The following is an 18866-nucleotide window of genomic DNA, read 5'->3' as shown; positions in this document are numbered from 1 at the left end:
CGCTGCTGCCCACTGCTCCCCTCACCTCCCAGGGGGTGATCAAGGGTGATGGGTCAAATGCAGAGAATAATCTCGCCACACCTAGTGTGTGTGTGACAATCATTGGTACTTTAATTTTAACTTTTTAACTATTTTCTGCAGGTTTAGTGGCAGGAAGATACAGCTGTGCTCTAAAGGGTGAGCGTGTGGCATTAGCGGTCTTGCCTTGCATCATTTACAGACCACATACTGTAACCACATACTTAGAAATAAGGGTTCTAAAAGGGTTCTTCTACAAGGGCTGAGGTTCTAACTGGAACCATTTGCTTCTGAAAAACCCTTTCCCGAAGAAAGGGTTTTTCAAGGGTTCTTGGTAACGCTAATGGTTCCAGTAAGAACCATTTTGATCCAGAGAACCCTTTAAAATCCCTTTTCTGAATAATTGGTTTTAAAAGGGTTCTCACTAACACTAAGGGTTCCAGTAAGAACTATTTTGATCCAGAGAACCGTTTTTGGAAGAAAGAGTTCTTCAGGGATTGTTGAAAGCATGAGGGACATACTTCCTGATAACATTTGCCAATAATGGTGTCTATCTTTAAATAAATGTTTTTCTCATTCAAATGTTTTGAATGTTTGTTCAATGTCAACATGATAAATGACCACAATATAATATGAACTAAACTGATCTGTAGAATACAATATGGTTCTTTATAGAACCCTCAGAAGACAAGATGGTTATCGGTGAAAACCTTTGAAAAGGGACGTTTTTAGAACCCCCTGTGTCAGGTCTAGATGAAACCCTTGAAACATGAAAGAGTACTTTGTGGAACTCCCTGTGTGGGTTCTAGGTGAAACCCTTGAAACCTGAAAGGGTTCTTAGTGGAACTCCCTGCATGGGTTCTAGATGAAACCCTTGACAAACGAAAGGGTTCTTAGTGGAACTCCCTGTGTGGGTTCTAGGTGAAACCCTTGAAACCTGAAAGGGTTCTTAGTGGAACTCCCTGCATGGGTTCTAGATGAAACCCTTGACAAACGAAAGGGTTCTTAGTGGAACTCCCTGTGTGGGTTCTAGATGAAACCCTTGAAACCTGAAAGGGTTCTTAGTGGAACTCCCTGCATGGGTTCTAGATGAAACCCTTGACAAACGAAAGGGTTCTTAGTGGAACTCCCTGTGTGGGTTCTAGATGAAACCCTTGAAACATGAAAGGGTTCTTAGTGGAACTCCCTGCATGGGTTCTAGATGAAACCCTTGAAATACGAAAGGGTTCTTAGTGGAACTCCCTGCGTGGGTTCTAGATGAAAGTCTTGAAATACAAAAGGGTTCTTAGTGGAACTCCCTGTGTGGGTTCTAGATGAAACCCTTGAAATACGAAAGGGTTCTTAGTGGAACTCTCTGCGTGGGTTCTAGATGAAACCCTTGAAACCTGAAAGGGTTCTTAGTGGAACACCCTGCATGGGTTCTAGATGAAACCCTTGACAAACGAAAGGGTTCTTAGTGGAACTCCCTGTGTGGGTTCTAGATGAAACCCTTGAAATACGAAAGGGTACTTAGTGGAACTCCCTGCGTGGGTTCTAGATGAAAGTCTTGAAATACAAAAGGGTTCTTAGTGGAACTCCCTGTGTGGGTTCTAGATGAAACCCTTGAAATACGAAAGGGTTCTTAGTGGAACTCCCTGTGTGGGTTCTAGATGAAACCCTTGAAACATGAAAGGGTTCTTAGTGGAACTCCCTGTGTGGGTTCTAGATGAAACCCTTGAAATACGAAAGAGTTCTTAGTGGAACTCCCTGCGTGGGTTCTAGATGAAAGTCTTGAAATACAAAAGGGTTCTTAGTGGAACTCCCTGTGTGGGTTCTAGATGAAACCCTTGAAATACGAAAGGGTTCTTAGTGGAACTCCCTGTGTGGGTTCTAGATGAAACCCTTGAAACATGAAAGGGTTCTTAGTGGAACTCCCTGCATGGGTTCTAGATGAAACCCTTGACAAACGAAAGGGTTCTTAGTGGAACTCCCTGTGTGGGTTCTAGATGAAACCCTTGAAACATGAAAGAGTTCTTTGTGGAACTCCCTGTGTGGGTTCTAGATGAAACCCTTGAAACCTGAAAGGGTTCTTAGTGGAACTCCCTGCGTGGGTTCTTTGTAGAACCTCTCATGGGGGGTTCTGGGTGGAACCTTACACACACAGTTCTAGGTAGAACCCTCCAAAAGGGTTCCAGGTGGAACCTTTATAAAAAGGGTCTACCTGGAGCCAAAAAGGGTTCTCCTATGAGGACGAGCCGAAGAACCTTATATGGTTCTACTTAGCACTTTTATTTCTAAGAGTGTAGGTCTGACTACGGCAACGTTAAAAAAAATCCCCAAAAATGACTTTTTCTTTTTTATGCACAATTTCTTAATTTTGACTTTCTCTTCTCACTCCATGCAGAGAATCAACCAAACGTGATAGTTGACACTGTCACCTGATTGGCTCCCGCTGATCAGTGATCACTTCCTGCTTTGCGAGTGCCTTTGTTCATGCAACCAACCTTGCTTCCATACTCCCGCCTTCTTCCGACAAAGTCGAACAAATACGTATCGCACGTATTTTGTACTGATATCGATCGCGTGTCTACTCGCGATGTATACCGATATCATTTTATCGCCCAGTCTTTTTATGTTTTATCCGCAGATGTCTTAGTTGTAGTGCAAGGAAACTAAATGTAAATAACTGCAGGCTGGGAAGTAGCTTCCCAAAGGACCCCTTAGCTGTCCAAGGATCCATTAGCTGCCCAGTCAGGTGCCTGATGCAAAAAGCATGAAACTAAACAGTAAAAGTGGGGGATTTATTTACAACAGGACATCTGGGGGAAGTCTTTATTCGGGAACTAGAGGACGGTTTATAAGAGACGCAGGAAACGGTCTTGCCAAGTCCGCGACTTTGGGCTTGTTTGGTTTCCTCTCAAAAGCCGCATGCGAATCTTGTTTTTTAAACCTGTAGTTACTTATTTGGTCTTGCTATCCCTGCAATAGAAAAGTCAATCAATGGTAAGTTGTTCCCGTCATGGACGCGTTCACTGGCAGCAGTTAGATTGTGTCAGAATATTGAACATTTAAGCAATTTATTCTGAAAACATTTCCTGTTTTTGTTGTAAACAATCCATATTTTCATGATTAGACAGTCGGATCAATATTGGAATTTACCCTCAAAACTGTGCAGACTCTGGATAACTTCCAGGTTATAACAACATTCTAAAAATGTATTTGAAATAATAAGAATAAAATGTAGATTAGATATATGCTTTTTTTCCCTACGCTTTAAACCCTGCGGCTTATAAAACGGTGCGTCTAATTTATGGATTTTTCTTTGCTAAAGGCCGTAATGTTTTGTATTGAACAGATAGTTTTGAACGGACACTGAAAAGCTGTGTTATTGTTTGTGCCACGGCGCCATCTTTTGGACGAGTTCGCTCACTGCTGGGGTGCTTCCATAGCGTTTTCTACACGTATGGGTTCTTCATCACTCCGAGCAACGTTTGCAAGTTTTACAATACAACTAAAACAATTCATACTTGACGGCATCCCTCACCGCCGGTGTCCACCAACGGGTTCTAGGATTACCGCCACGACAAGCACCAACTACCTTGCGGCCACAGCTCCAATCAGCCGCCTCGACAATAGAGGTGCGGAACATGGTCCATTCGGACTCAATGTCCAGCACCTCCCTCGTGACATGTTCAAAGTTCTTCCGGAGGTGGGAATTGAAACTCTCTCTGACAGGAGACTCTGCCAGACGTTCCCAGCAAACCCTCACAATGCGTTTGGGCCTGCCAGGTCTGTCCGGCATCCTCCCCCACCATCGCAGCCAACTCACCACCAGGTGGTGATCGGTAGAAAGCTCCGCCCCTCTCTTCACCCGAGTGTCCAAAACATGAGGCCGCAAATCCGATGACACAACTGCAAAGTCGATCATGGAACTGCGGCCTAGGGTGTCCTGGTGCCAAGTGCACATATGGACACCCTTATGCTTGAACATGGTGTTTGTTATTGACAATCTGTGACGAGCACAAAAGTCCAATAACAAAACACCACTCGGATTCAGATCCGGGCAGCCATTCTTCCCAATCACGCCTCTCCAGGTTTCACTGTCGCTGCCAACATGAGCATTGAAGTCTCCCAGTAGAACGAGGGAATCACCCGGGGGCGCACTCTCAAGTACTCCCTCGAGTGAATCCAAAAAGGGTGGGTACTCTGAGCTGCGGTTTGGCGCATAAGCGCAAACCACAGTCAGGACCCGTTCCCCCACCCGAAGGCGGAGGGAAGCTACCCTCTCGTCCACCGGTTTTAACTCCAATGTGCAGGCTCTGAGCCGGGGGGAAACAAGAATTGCCACCCCAGCCCGTCGCCTCTCACTGCCGGCAACGCCAGAGTGGAAGAGAGTCCAGCCCCTCTCGAGAGAACTGGTTCCAGAGCCCGTGCTGTGCGTCGAAGTGAGTCCGACTATATCTAGCCGGAACTTCTCCACCTTGCGCACTAGCTCAGGCTCCTTCCCCCCCAGCGAGGTGACGTTCCACGTCCCAAGAGCTAGCTTCTGTAGCCGAGGATCGGACCGACAAGTGCCCTGCCCTCGGCTGCCGCCCAGCTCACATCGCACCCGACCTCTATGACCCCTGCTATGGGTGGTGAGCCCATTGGAGGGGGGACCCACGTTGCCTCTTCGGGCTGTGCCCGGCCGGGCCCCATGGGGGCAGGCCCGGCCACCCGGCGCTCGCCATCGTGCCCCACCTCCGGGCCTGGCTCCAGAGGGGGGCCACGGTGACCCGCGTCCGGGCGAGGGAAATCTGGGTTCCTTGTCAGTGTTCCTCATAGAGATCTTCGAGCTGCTCTTTGTCTGATCCCTCACCTAGGACCAGTTTGCCTTGGGAGACCCTACCAGGGGGCATAAAGCCCCCGGACAACATAGCTCCTAGGATCATTGGGACACGCAAACTCCTCTACCACAATAAGGTGGCAGCTCAGAGAGGAGAGATCTATTTGTCAATTATCATTTTTATTTATTTTTTGTTTTTTATGCTATTTTTGTCATAGATAAATGTGTTTTTTATATGGCAAACACAAACTATGCAATCTTTTCCACGATAAATATTTCTAAGTGGAATATTTGAAGTAATTGAATATGTCAATAATTCATTACATTCATTATTATTTTCAAAGAAAAAAGTTTTTGTGTTATTAGAGTCAACATTTCCTTGTTACATTTCACCTCTTTTATTCCACTTTGTCATGTTTTTTCTTGTGTTGTATTGATAGCATTTGTAAAATGTGCCCTTGAAAATGAGTTGTGGCCCCCGGGGCCGCACTTTGGACACACCTGTTGTTGAGAGGCTCTTTACAATGAATACAGAGCACTTTAACCACAACATGACATCATCTCGCCGCCTTGGCGTGGCGTGGTGGCGGCGTAGGACGCCTTCATGGCCGGCGACAGAGACGACATTGTGTCACCGGGACCCGAGTCGTCGTCTTCTTGTGTTTGGTGAAGACGTTTGTGTCCTGGCCCAATCAGAGGTCAAAGGCGGCGTTTGTCTGCGTGGCGTTGTGATTGGCCGACAAGAGAGCAGAAGAATGACCGCTTTCTCCCCCGATAAAGACATGATTGTCTTTGGAGGAGGCCAGCAAAGTCATGTCTAAATGTCAGGCAGAAACTCTCTAAATGTCAGACAGAAACTCTCTAAATGTGTCAATGTCAGACAGAAACTCTCTAAATGTGTCAATGTCAGACCGAAACTCTCTAAATGTGTCAATGTCAGGCAGAAACTCTCTAAATGTCTAAATGTCAGGCAGAAACTCTCTAAATGTCAGGCAGAAACTCTCTAAATGAGTCAATGTCAGGCAGAAACTCTCTAAATGTGTCAATGTCAGACAGAAACTCTCTAAATGTGTCAATGTCAGGCAGAAACTCTCTAAATGTGTCAATGTCAGGCAGAAACTCTCTAAATGTCAGGCAGAAACTCTCTAAATGAGTCAATGTCAGGCAGAAACTCTCTAAATGTGTCAATGTCAGGCAGAAACTCTCTAAATGTCAGGCAGAAACTCTCTAAATGAGTCAATGTCAGGCAAAAACTCTCTAAATGTCTAAATGTCAGGCAGAAACTCTCTAAATGTCAGGCAGAAACTCTCTAAATGTCAGGCAGAACTCTCTAAATGAGTCAATGTCAGGCAAAAACTCTATAAATGTCTAAATGTCAGGCAGAAACTCTCTAAATGTCAGGCAGAAACTCTCTAAATGTGTCAATGTCAGGCAGAAACTCTCTAAATGTCAGGTAGAAACTCTCTAAATGTGTCAATGTCAGACAGAAACTCTCTAAATGTGTCAATGTCAGGCAGAAACTCTAAATGTGTCAATGTCAGGCAGAAACTCTCTAAATATGTCAATGTCAGACAGAAACTCTCTAAATGTGTCAATGTCAGACAGAAACTCTCTAAATGTCAGGCAGAAACTCTCTAAATGTCAGGCAGACACTCTCTAAATGTGTCAATGTCAGGCAGAAACTCTCTAAATGTGTCAATGTCAGGCAGAAACTCTCTAAATGTGTCAATGTCAGACAGAAACTCTCTAAATGTCAGGCAGAAACTCTCTAAATGTCAGGCAGAAACTCTCTAAATGTGTCAATGTCAGGCAGAAACTCTCTAAATGTGTCAATGTCAGGCAGAAACTCTCTAAATGTGTCAATGTCAGGCAGAAACTCTCTAAATGTGTCAATGTCAGGCCGAAACTCTCTAAATGTGTCAATGTCAGGCCGAAACTCTCTAAATGTGTCAATGTCAGGCAGAAACTCTCTAAATGTGTCAATGTCAGGCAGAAACTCTCTAAATGTGTCAATGTCAGGCAGAAACTCTCTAAATGTGTCAATGTCAGACAGAAACTCTCTAAATGTGTCAATGTCAGGCAGAAACTCTCTAAATGTGTCAATGTCAGGCAGAAACTCTCTAAATGTGTCAATGTCAGGCAGAAACTCTCTAAATGTCAGACAGAAACTCTCTAAATGTGTCAATGTCAGGCAGAAACTCTCTAAATGTGTCAATGTCAGGCAGAAAGTCTCTAAATGTGTCAATGTCAGGCAGAAACTCTCTAAATGTCAGGCAGAAACTCTCTAAATGTCAGGCAGAAACTCTCTAAATGTCAGGCAGAAACTCTCTAAATGTGTCAATGTCAGGCAGAAACTCTAAATGTCAGGCAGAAACTCTAAATGTCAGGCAGAAATTCTCTAAATGTCAGGCAGAAACTCTCTAAATGTGTCAATGTCAGGCAGAAACTCTCTAAATGTCAGACAGAAACTCTAAATGTGTCAATGTCAGGTAGAAACTCTCTAAATGTGTCAATGTCACATTTAGAGGGTTTAGACTGGATGTAGTTTAGACTGGATGTAATTTAGACTGCATGTAGTTTAGACTGGATGTAGTTTAGACTGCATGTAATTTAGACTGGATGTAGTTTAGACTGCATGTAGTTTAGACTGGATGTAGTTTAGACTGCATGTAGTTTAGACTGCATGTAGTTTAGACTGGAGTGAATTTAGACTGCATGTAATTTAGACTGGATGTAGTTTAGACTGGATGTGGTTTAGACTGGATGTAGTTTAGACTGCATGTAGTTTAGACTGGATGTAGTTTAGACTGGATGTAGTTTAGACTGGATGTAGTTTAGACTGGATGTAATTTAGACTGGATGTAGTTTAGACTGGATGTAGTTTAGACTGGATGTAATTTAGACTGGATGTAATTTAGACTGCATGTAGTTTAGACTGGATGTAGTTTAGACTGGATGTAGTTTAGACTGGATGTAGTTTAGACTGCATGTAGTTTAGACTGGATGTAGTTTAGACTGGATGTAGTTTAGACTGGATGTAGTTTAGACTGGATGTAGTTTAGACTGGATATAATTTAGACTGTATGTAGTTTAGACTGGATGTAGTTTAGACTGGATGTAATTTAGACTGCATGTAGTTTAGACTGCATGTAATTTAGACTGCATGTAGTTTAGACTGGATGTAATTTAGACGGGATGTAATTTAGACTGCATGTAGTTAAGACTGGATGTAGTTTAGACTGGATGTAGTTTAGACTGAATGTAGTTTAGACTGGATGTAGTTTGGACTGGATGTAGTTTAGACTTGATGTAGTTTAGACTGGATGTAGTTTAGACTGCATGTAATTTAGACTGCATGTAGTTTAGACTGGATGTAATTTAGACGGGATGTAATTTAGACTGCATGTAGTTAAGACTGGATGTAGTTTAGACTGGATGTAGTTTAGACTGAATGTAGTTTAGACTGGATGTAGTTTAGACTGGATGTAGTTTAGACTTGATGTAGTTTAGACTGGATGTAGTTTAGACAGCATGTAATTTAGACTGCATGTAGTTAAGACTGGATGTATTTTAGACTGCATGTAGTTTAGACTGAATGTAGTTTAGACTGGAGGTAGTTTAGACTGGAGGTAGTTTAGACTTGATGTAGTTTAGACTGGATGTCGTTTAGACTGGATGTAGTTTAGACTGCATGTAATTTAGACTGGATGTAATTTAGACTGCATGTAGTTTAGACTGAATGTTGTTTAGACTGGATGTAGTTTAGACTGCATGTAGTTTAGACTGGATGTTGTTTAGACTGGATGTAGTTTAGACTGGATGTAATTTAGACTGGATGTAGTTTAGACTGCATGTAGTTTAGACTGGATGTAGTTTAGACAGGATGTAGTTTAGACTGCATGTAGTTTAGACTGGATGTAGTTTAGACAGGATGTAGTTTAGACTGGATGTAGTTTAGACTGGATGTAATTTAGACTGGATGTAGTTTAGACTGGATGTAGTTTAGACTGGATGTAGTTTAGACTGGATGTAATTTAGACTGGATGTAGTTTAGACTGGATGTAATTTAGACTGGATGTAGTTTAGACTGGATGTAGTTTAGACTGGATGTAGTTTAGACTGGATGTAATTTAGACTGGATGTAGTTTAGACTGGATGTAGTTTAGACTGGATGTAGTTTAGACTGGATGTAGTTTAGACTGCATGTAGTTTAGACTGGATGTAGTTTAGACTGGATGTAATTTAGACTGCATGTAATTTAGACTGGATGTAGTTTAGACTGGATGTAGTTTAGACTGGATGTAGTTTAGACTGGATGTAATTTAGACTGGATGTAGTTTAGACTGGATGTAGTTTAGACTGGATGTAGTTTAGACTGGATGTAGTCTTGTCAGGCTGACTTGTAGACCACCACTTCCACCATGGGCAGGAGCAGGAGGAGGAGGAGGAGGAGCAGTAAGTGGTGCTGGGTGGCACGCTCCAACTTGGCCAGCGTCAGTCAGAGGCCGCCTGAAGAAGTGTGTGTGTGTGTGTGTGTGTGTGTGTGTGTGTGTGTGTGTGTGTGTGTGTGTGTGTGTGTGTGTGTGTGGGTGTGGGTGTGGGTGTGTGTGTGTGTGTGTGTGTGTGTGTGTGTGTGAGCAGCCTGCTGGGGGTCCTGAGGGGCCACATGATGTTGCTGCCGACCAGGCGTGGTCTCACTGCTCACTGCTCACTGCTCACTCTCCTTCTTCCTGTGCACAGATGGAGGCAGTGAGGAGCTGGCAGAGCCCCGCTCACCTGCTGCTTCAGACCCTCACCTGAGACACTTTGGCCACGGTAAGCACACCTTTGTGTTCTGAAGGTCCTCTCAACACTTGGCTTGGAGCGACACTTTCTCTGGATGTTTATCAGCAGCAGGAATGTCCTCAGAGGAGAGGAAGTCTTTTAGATAATCACCTCCATCCTCCTCCACCTAATCACCTCCATCCTCCTCCACCTAATCACCTCCATCCTCCTCCACCTAATCACCTTCATCCTCCTCCACCCTTATTTACACTAGAAAACTAGCATGCATTTTAATAATATCATAATATTTACACTTTTAACTAGCATGTATGCTAATAATAGCCAACTATTTACACTTTTAACTAGCCATCCATCCATCTTCTTCCGCTTATCCGAGGTCGGGTCGCGGGGGCAGCAGCCTAAGCAGGGAAGCCCAGACTTCCCTCTCCCCAGCCACTTCGTCCAGCTCCTCCCGGGGGATCCCGAGGCGTTCCCAGGCCAGCCGGGAGACATAGTCTTCCCAACGTGTCCTGGGTCTTCCCCGTGGCCTCCTACCGGTCGGACGTGCCCGAAACACCTCCCGAGGGAGGCGTTCGGGTGGCATCCTGACCAGATGCCCGAACCACCTCATCTGGCTCCTCTTGATATGGAGGAGCAGCGGCTTTACTTTGAGCTCCCCCCGGATGACAGAGCTTCTCACCCTATCTCTAAGGGAGAGCCCCGCCACCCGGCGGAGGAAACTCATTTCGGCCGCTTGTACCCGTGATCTTGTCCTTTCGGTCATGACCCAAAGCTCATGACCATAGGTGAGGATGGGAACGTAGATCGACCGGTAAATCGAGAGCTTTGCCTTCTGGCTCAGCTCCTTCTTCACCACAACGGATCGATACAGCGTCCGCATTACTGAAGATGCCGCACCGATCCGCCTGTCGATCTCACGATCCACTCTTCCCTCACTCGTGAACAAGACTCCGAGGTACTTGAACTCCTCCACTTGGGGCAAGATCTCCTCCCCAACCCGGAGATGGCACTCCACCCTTTTCCGGGCAAGAACCATGGACTCGGATTTGGAGGTGCTGATTCCCATCCCAGTCGCTTCACACTCGGCTCCGAACCGATCCAGTGAGAGCTGAAGATCTTGGCCAGATGAAGCCATCAGGACCACATCATCTGCAAAAAGCAGAGACCTAATCCTGCATCCACCAAACCAGATACCCTCAACGCCCTGACTGCGCCTAGAAATTATGTCCATAAAGGTTATGAACAGAATCGGTGACAAAGGGCAGCCTTGGCGGAGTCCAACCCTCACTGGAAACGTGTCCGACTTACTGCCGGCAATGCGGACCAAGCTCTGACACTGATCATACAGGGAGCGAACCGCCACAATAAGACAGTCCTTTACCCCATACTCTCTGAGCACTCCCCACAGGACTTCCCGGGGTATACGGTCGAATGCCTTCTCCAAGTCCACAAAGCACATGTAGACTGGTTGGGCAAACTCCCATGCACCCTCAAGGACCCTGCCGAGAGTATAGAGCTGGTCCACAGTTCCACGACCAGGACGAAAACCACACTGTTCCTCCTGAATCCGAGGTTCGACTATCCGGCGTAGCCTCCTCTCCAGTACACCTGAATAGACCTTACCGGGAAGGCTGAGGAGTGTGATCCCACGATAGTTGGAACACACCCTCCGGTTCCCCTTCTTAAAGAGAGGAACCACCACCCCGGTCTGCCAATCCAGAGGTACCGCCCCCGATGTCCACGCGATGTTGCAGAGTCTTGTCAACCAAGACAGCCCCACAACATCCAGAGCCTTAAGGAACTCCGGGCGGATCTCATCCACCCCCGGGGCCTTGCCACCGAGGAGCTTTTTAACTACCTCGGCAACCTCAGCCCCAGAAATAGGAGAGCCCACCACAGATTCCCCAGGCCCTGCTTCCTCATAGGAAGACGTGCTGGTAGGATTGAGGAGGTCTTCGAAGTATTCTCTCCACCGATCCACAACATCCGCAGTCGAGGTCAACAGAGCACCATCCCCACCATACACGGTGTTGACACTGCACTGCTTCCCCTTCCTGAGGCGGCGGATGGTGGTCCAGAATTGCTTCGAAGCCGTCCGGAAGTCTTTTTCCATGGCCTCACCGAACTCCTCCCATGTCCGAGTTTTTGCCTCCGCGACCGCTGAAGCCGCACACCGCTTGGCCTGTCGGTACCTGTCTGCTGCGTCAGGAGTCCCATGAGCCAAAAGAACCCGATAGGACTCCTTCTTCAGCCTGACGGCATCCCTCACCGCCGGTGTCCACCAACGGGTTCTAGGATTACCGCCACGACAGGCACCAACTACCTTGCGGCCACAGCTCCAATCGGCCGCCTCGACAACAGAGGTACGGAACATCGTCCACTCGGACTCAATGTCCAGCGCCTCCCTCGGGACATGTTCAAAGTTCTTCCGGAGGTGGGAATTGAAACTCTCTCTGACAGGAGACTCTGCCTGGCGTTCCCACCAAACCCTCACAATGCGTTTGGGCTTGCCAGGTCTGTCCGGCATCCTCCCCCACCATCGCAGCCAACTCACCACCAGGTGGTGATCGGTAGAAAGCTCCGCCCCTCTCTTCACCCGGGTGTCCAAAACATGAGACCGCAAATCCGATGACACAACTACAAAGTCGATCATGGAACTGCGGCCTAGGGTGTCCTGGTGCCAAGTGCACATATGGACACCCTTATGTTTGAACATGGTGTTTGTTATTGACAATCCGTGACGAGCACAAAAGTCCAATAACAAAACACCACTCGGGTTCAGATCCGGGTGGCCATTCTTCCCAATCACGCCTCTCCAGGTTTCACTGTCGTTGCCAACATGAGCGTTGAAGTCCCCCAGTAGAACGAGGGAATCACCCGGGGGAGCACTCTCCAGTACTCCCTCGAGTGAATCCAAAAAGGGTGGGTAATCTGAACTGCCGTTGGGCGCGTAAGCGCAAACAACAGTCAGGACCCGTCCCCCCACCCGAAGGCGGAGGGAGGCTACCCTCTCGTCCACCGGGTTGAACTCCAACGTGCAGGCTTTGAGCCGAGGGGAAACAAGAATTGCCACCCCAGCCCGTCGCCTCTCATTGCCGGCAACGCCAGAGTGGAAGAGAGTCCAGCCCCTGTCAAGAGAACTGGTTCCAGAGCCCTTGCTGTGCGTCGAAGTGAGTCCGACTATATCTAGCCGGAACTTCTCCACCTCACGCACTAGCTCAGGCTCCTTCCCCCCCAGCGAGGTGACGTTCCACGTCCCAAGAGCTAGCTTATGTAGCCGTGGATCGGACCGCCAAGTGCCCTGCCCTCGGCTGCCGCCCAGCTCACATTGCACCCGACCTCTATGGCCCCTGCTATGGGTGGTGAGCCCATTGGAGGGGGGACCCACGTTGCCTCTTCGGGCTGTGCCCGGCCGGGCCCCATGGGGACAGGCCCGGCCACCAGGCGCTCGCCATCGTGCCACACCTCCGGGCCTGGCTCCAGAGGAGGGCCCCGGTGACCCGCGTCCGGGCGAGGGAAATCTGGGTTCCTTGTTCGTGTTCTTCATAGAGGTCTTCGAGCTGCTCTTTGTCTGATCCCTCACCTAGGACCAGTTTGCCTTGGGAGACCCTACCAGGGGGCATAGAAGCCCCCGGACAACATAGCTCCTAGGATCATTGGGACACGCAAACTCCTCTACCACGTTAAGGTGGCAGCTCGGAGAGGAGCTTTTAACTAGCATGTATGCTAATAATATCCAACTATTTACACTTTTAACTAGCATGTATGCTAATAAAAGCACTTTTAACTAGCATGTATGCTAATAATATACAACTATTTACACTTTTAACTAGCATGTATGCTAATAATATCATAATATTTACACTTTTAACTAGCATGTATGCTAATAAAAGCAGTTTTAACTAGCATGTATGCTAATACTATGACCAGAGAGGATGTGGTTGTGATTAAAACCCGGGTGTTGTTGATGTGGAAGCGAGGTCACACAGCGTTGTTTCCCTCTTCTAGGTCAATCGCGCTGACGTCAATAACCTCCAGGCTAGCATGTATCATCGTATCTGTATAAAGGATCTTTGACTGCTCTTTTTAATGACCTGATGAAAGCAAAGTGATTCTTTCATATAGAAGATCTTTGATTGCTGATTTTGAGATTCACTTGAGTTTGTTGTTTTGTTGCACAACACTTAAAAACAGCAAAGTGTAGAATCTTTGTGCACTAGGCTCTTAAAACAGCCTTTGACCAGTTGCACTAGACTAGACCTTTAAAAAACACTTGTCAAAGATCCTCTATAATAAAGAAGATCTTTGACAAGTGTTTTTTTTTGCAGGAAGTCCTCAAAATTGCTGTCAAAGATCCTCTTTATGACAGGGACACTTTGCTGTTTCTGTCATATAGGATCTTTGACAAGTGTCACTAGGTCTTTAAAAACCGCACAGTGCTCCTGTCGCATAGAGGATCTTTGACTGCAGTTTTAAAGGATCTCCCAAAAACGACACTTGTCAAAGATCCTCTATATGACAGAAACACCTTTGTGCCCCTGTCACATAGAGGATCTTTGACTGCAGTTTTTGAGGACCTCCCGCAAAAAGAAAACAACACTTGTCAAAGATCCTCTATATGACAGGTGCACTTTGCTGTTTCTGTCACATAGAGGATCTTTGACAGTCATTTTGAGGACCTCCTGCAAAAAAAACCCACATGTCAAAGATCCTCTATATGACGGGGACACTTTTCTGTTTCTGTCATATAGGATCTTTGACAAGTGTCACTAGGTCTTTAAAAAGAGCCAGAGTGCTCCTGTCGCATAGAGGATCTTTGACTGCAGTTTTTGAGGACCTCCCTGCAAAAAGAAAACAACACTTGTCAAAGATCCTCTATATGACAGGTGCACTTTGCTGTTTCTGTCACATAGAGGATCTTTGACAGTCATTTTGAGGACCTCCTGCTAAAAAACCCACATGTCAAAGATCCTCTATATGACAGGGACACTTTGCCGTTTCTGTCATATAGGATCTTTGACAAGTGTCACTAGGTCTTTAAAAAGAGCCAGAGTCCTCCTGTCTCATAGAGGATCTTTGACTGCAGTTTTTGAGGACCTCCCGCAAAAAGAAAACAACACTTGTCAAAGATCCTCTATATGACAGGTGCACTTTGCTGTTTCTGTCATATAGGATCTTTGACAAGTGTCACTAGGTCTTTAAAAAGAGCCAGAGTCCTCCTGTCTCATAGAGGATCTTTGACTGCAGTTTTTGAGGACCTCCCGCAAAAAGAAAACAACACTTGTCAAAGATCCTCTATATGACAGGTGCACTTTGCTGTTTCTGTCACATAGAGGATCTTTGACAGTCATTTTGAGGACCTCCTGCAAAAAAAACCCCACATGTCAAAGATCCTCTATATGACGGGGACACTTTGCTGTTTCTGTCATATAGGATCTTTGACAAGTGTCACTAGGTCTTTAAAAAGAGCCAGAGTGCTCCTGTCGCATAGAGGATCTTTGACTGCAGTTTTTGAGGACCTCCCTGCAAAAAGAAAACAACACTTGTCAAAGATCCTCTATATGACAGGTGCACTTTGCTGTTTCTGTCACATAGAGGATCTTTGACAGTCATTTTGAGGACCTCCTGCAAAAAAAACCACATGTCAAAGATCCTCTATATAGACGGGGACACTTTGCTGTTTCTGTCATATAGGATCTTTGACAAGTGTCACAAGGTCAGAGTGCTCCTGTCTCATAGAGGATCTTTGACTGCAGTTTTTGAGGACCTCTTGCAGAAAAAACAACACTTGTCAAAGATCCTCTATGTGACAGAAACCGCAAAGTGCCCCTGTTATATAGAGGATCTTTGACAAGTGTTCTTTTTTTGCACTAGACCTAGAGGATCTTTGACTGCAGTTTTTGAGGACCTCTTGCAAAAAAACACTTGTCAAAGATCCTTTATAATATAGAGGATTTTATTATAAAAACACTTGTCAAAGACCCTCTATAACATAGAAGATCTTTGACAAGTTTTTTTTTTGTTGTTTTTTTTTGCAGGGGGTCCTCAAAAACTGCAGTCAAAGATCCTCTAGGTCTAGTGCAAAAAAAGAACACTTGTCAAAGATCCTCTATGTGACAGAAACCGCAAAGTGCCCCTGTTATATAGAGGATCTTTGACAAGTGTTCTTTTTTTGCACTAGACCTAGAGGATCTTTGACTGCAGTTTTTGAGGACCTCTTGCAAAAAAACACTTGTCAAAGATCCTTCATAATATAGAGGATCTTATTATAAAAACACTTGTCAAAGACCCTCTATAACATAGAAGATCTTTGACAAGTGTTTTTTTTTGTTGTTTTTTTTTGCAGGGGGTCCTCAAAAACTGCAATCAAAGAGCCTCTATGTGACAGGAGCACTGTGCTGTTTTTAAAGACCTAGTGACACTTTGGTGTTTGTCATATAGGATCTTTGACAAGTGTCACTAGATATTTAAAAACAGCAGAGTGCTCCTGTCGCATCGAGGATCTTTGACTGCAGTTTTTGAGGACCTCCCTCAAAAAAAAAAACATTTGTCAAAGATCCTCTATGTGACAGAAACAGCAAAGTGCCCCTGTTATATAGAGGATCTTTGACAAGTGTTCTTTTTTTGCACTTTTTTTTACCTTTATAAACAGCAGAGTGCTCCTGTCTCATAAAGGATCTTTGACTGCAGTTTTTAAGGACCACACTAAAAAAAAATCACTTGTCAAAGATCCTCTATATGACAAGGGCACTTTGCTGTTTATGTCATTAAGGTAAGTGTCACAAGATCTTTAAAAACAGCAGAGTGCTCCTGTCTCATAGAGGATCTTTGACTGCAGTTTTTGAAGACCTACTGCAAAAAAAAAACACCTCTATATGACAGGGACACTTTGCTGTTTCTGTCATATAGGATCTTTGACAAGTGTCACTAGGTCTTTAAAAACGGCACAGTGCTCCTGTCGCATAGAGGATCTTTGACTGCAGTTTTGGAGGACCTCCTGCAGAAAAAAACAACACTTGTTAAAGATCCTCTATACGACAGGGACGCTCTGCTGTTTCTGTCATATAGGATCTTTGACAAGTGTCACTAGGTCTTTAAAAATGGCACAGTGCTCCTGTCGCATAGAGGATCTTTGACTGCAGTTTTAAAGGATCTCCCAAAAACGACACTTGTCAAAGATCCTCTATATGACAGAAACACCTTTGTGCCCCTGTCACATAGAGGATCTTTGACTGCAGTTTTGAGGACCTCCCGCAAAAAAATAACACTATAAAAACTGCAGAAAGCTCCTGTTGCATAGAGGATCTTTGACTGCAGTTTTGAGGACCTCCCGCAAAAAAAAAAAAAAAAACACTTGTCAAAGATCCTCTATGTGACAGGGGCACTTTGCTGTTTCTGTTACATAGAGGATCTTTGACAGTCATTTTGAGGACTTCCTGCAAAAAAAACCCACATGTCAAAGATCCTATATGACAGTTTTGAGGACCTGTCGCAAAAAAACCCAAAAAAACCACTTGTCAAAGATCCTCTATATGTCAGAAATAGCAAAGTGCTCCTGTCGCATAGAGGATCTTTGACTGCAGTTTTGGAGGACCTCCTGCAGAAAAAAACAACACTTGTCAAAGATCCTCTATATGACAGGGACACTTTGCTGTTTCTGTCATGTAGGATCTTTGACAAGTGTCACTAGGTCTTTAAAAACGGCACAGTGCTCCTGTCGCTTAGAGGATCTTTGACTGCAGTTTTAAAGGATCTCCCAAAAACGACACTTGTCAAAGATCCTCTATATGACAGAAACCCCTTTGTGCCCCTGTCACATAGAGGATCTTTGACTGCAGTTTTGAGGACCTCCCGCAAAAAAATAACACTATAAAAACAGCAGAAAGCTCCTGTTGCACTTTGCTGTTTCTGTCACATAGAGGATCTTTGACAGTCATTTTGAGGACCTCCTGCAAAAAACCCCACATGTCAAAGATCCTATATGACAGTTTTGAGGACCTGTCGCAAAAAAAACAAAGCACTTTTTAAAGATCCTCTATATGTCAGAAATAGAAAAGTGCTCCTGACTGCAGTTTTGAGGACCTCCCGCAAAAAAAAAAAAAAAAAAACACTTGTCAAAGATCCTCTATATGTCAGAAATAGCAAAGTGCCCCTGTCACATAAAGGATCTTTGACTGCAGTTTTGAGGACCTCCTGCAAAAAAAAACACATGTCAAAGATCCTATATATGTCAGAAATAGCAAAGTGCCTGCCCCTGTCACATAGAGGATCTTTGACTGCAGTTTTGAGGACCTCCCGCAAAAAAATAACACTATAAAAGCAGCAGAAAGCTCCTGTTGCATAGAGGATCTTTAACTGCAGTTTTGAGGACCTCCCGCAAAAAAAAACAACAAAAAAAAAACACTTGTCAAAGATCCTCTACGTGACAGGGGCACTTTGCTGTTTCTGTTACATAGAGGATCTTTGACAGTCATTTTGAGGACCTCCTGCAAAAAACCCCACATGTCAAAGATCCTATATGACAGTTTTGACGACCTGTCGCAAAAAAAAAAAAACACTTGTCAAAGATCCTCTATATGTCAGAAATAGCAAAGTGGCCCTGTCACATAGAGGATCTTTGACTGCAGTTTTGAGGACTTCCCGCAAAAAAAGAACACTTTAAAAACAGCAGAGTGCTCCTGTCGCATAGAGGATCTTTGACTGGGGTTATTTTGTCCTGTTGGTGACGCCCGTGTTGTCTCCCGTCCCGCAGGCGGCAGCGTGGACAGCGACTGTGCCTTCGAGGGAGACTACGCCGCCGTGCCGGCGCTCTCCATGGCGGAGGGCGTGCAGCATCAGCATGTTCGCATGATGGAGGGCGTGTCGCGCTCGCTGCCCTCCTCGCCGCTGCTGGGACACCAAGCGCTCGCCGTCCGCCTGCACACCGTCAAGAAGCTGACGGGTAAGCCGGACCATGACTCGCCATCTTTTCTCTGTGTGTGTGTGTGTGTGTGTGTGTGTGTGTGTGTGTGTGTGTGTGTGTGTGTGTGTGTGTGTGTGTGTGTGTGTGTGTGTGTGTGTTGTGTGTGTGTGAACTTGCTGCTTGTGATGGCTCCATGAGGCGTAGTTCCACAGTTGGCCACTAGGGCGCAGCAGCCCACACTGATGATGCAACACCTGTGACGTCACGTCAGGCACAAACGGGAAGTGCAGGTGACGTCATCTGAATGGACTAAAGTATTGGGACATGTTCCGTGGGTGTCCGAAGTGCTGCCTGTTT

At 45.5% G+C, this 18866-nt stretch overlaps 1 protein-coding gene across 3 annotated transcripts in view; it reads left to right on the top strand.

Annotated features, from left to right (window-relative positions):
* The window catches only part of tanc2b (tetratricopeptide repeat, ankyrin repeat and coiled-coil containing 2b), a 335698-nt gene that overhangs the window by 120495 nt on the left and 196337 nt on the right, over nt 1-18866 (top strand). For all 3 annotated transcript variants that reach the window (XM_061931928.1, XM_061931930.1, XM_061931929.1), the window contains exons 3-4: nt 9563-9637; nt 18360-18548. In XM_061931928.1, the coding sequence (XP_061787912.1) occupies nt 9563-9637; nt 18360-18548 (264 nt within the window). The remainder of the gene's footprint in view (nt 1-9562; nt 9638-18359; nt 18549-18866) is intronic.

This window comes from Nerophis lumbriciformis, linkage group LG39, assembly GCF_033978685.3.
Source record: "Nerophis lumbriciformis linkage group LG39, RoL_Nlum_v2.1, whole genome shotgun sequence".
Lineage (NCBI taxonomy): Eukaryota > Metazoa > Chordata > Actinopteri > Syngnathiformes > Syngnathidae > Nerophis > Nerophis lumbriciformis.
Note: the sequence above shows the minus strand (reverse complement) of the source record. Positions and strands in the feature narration are given on the sequence as shown.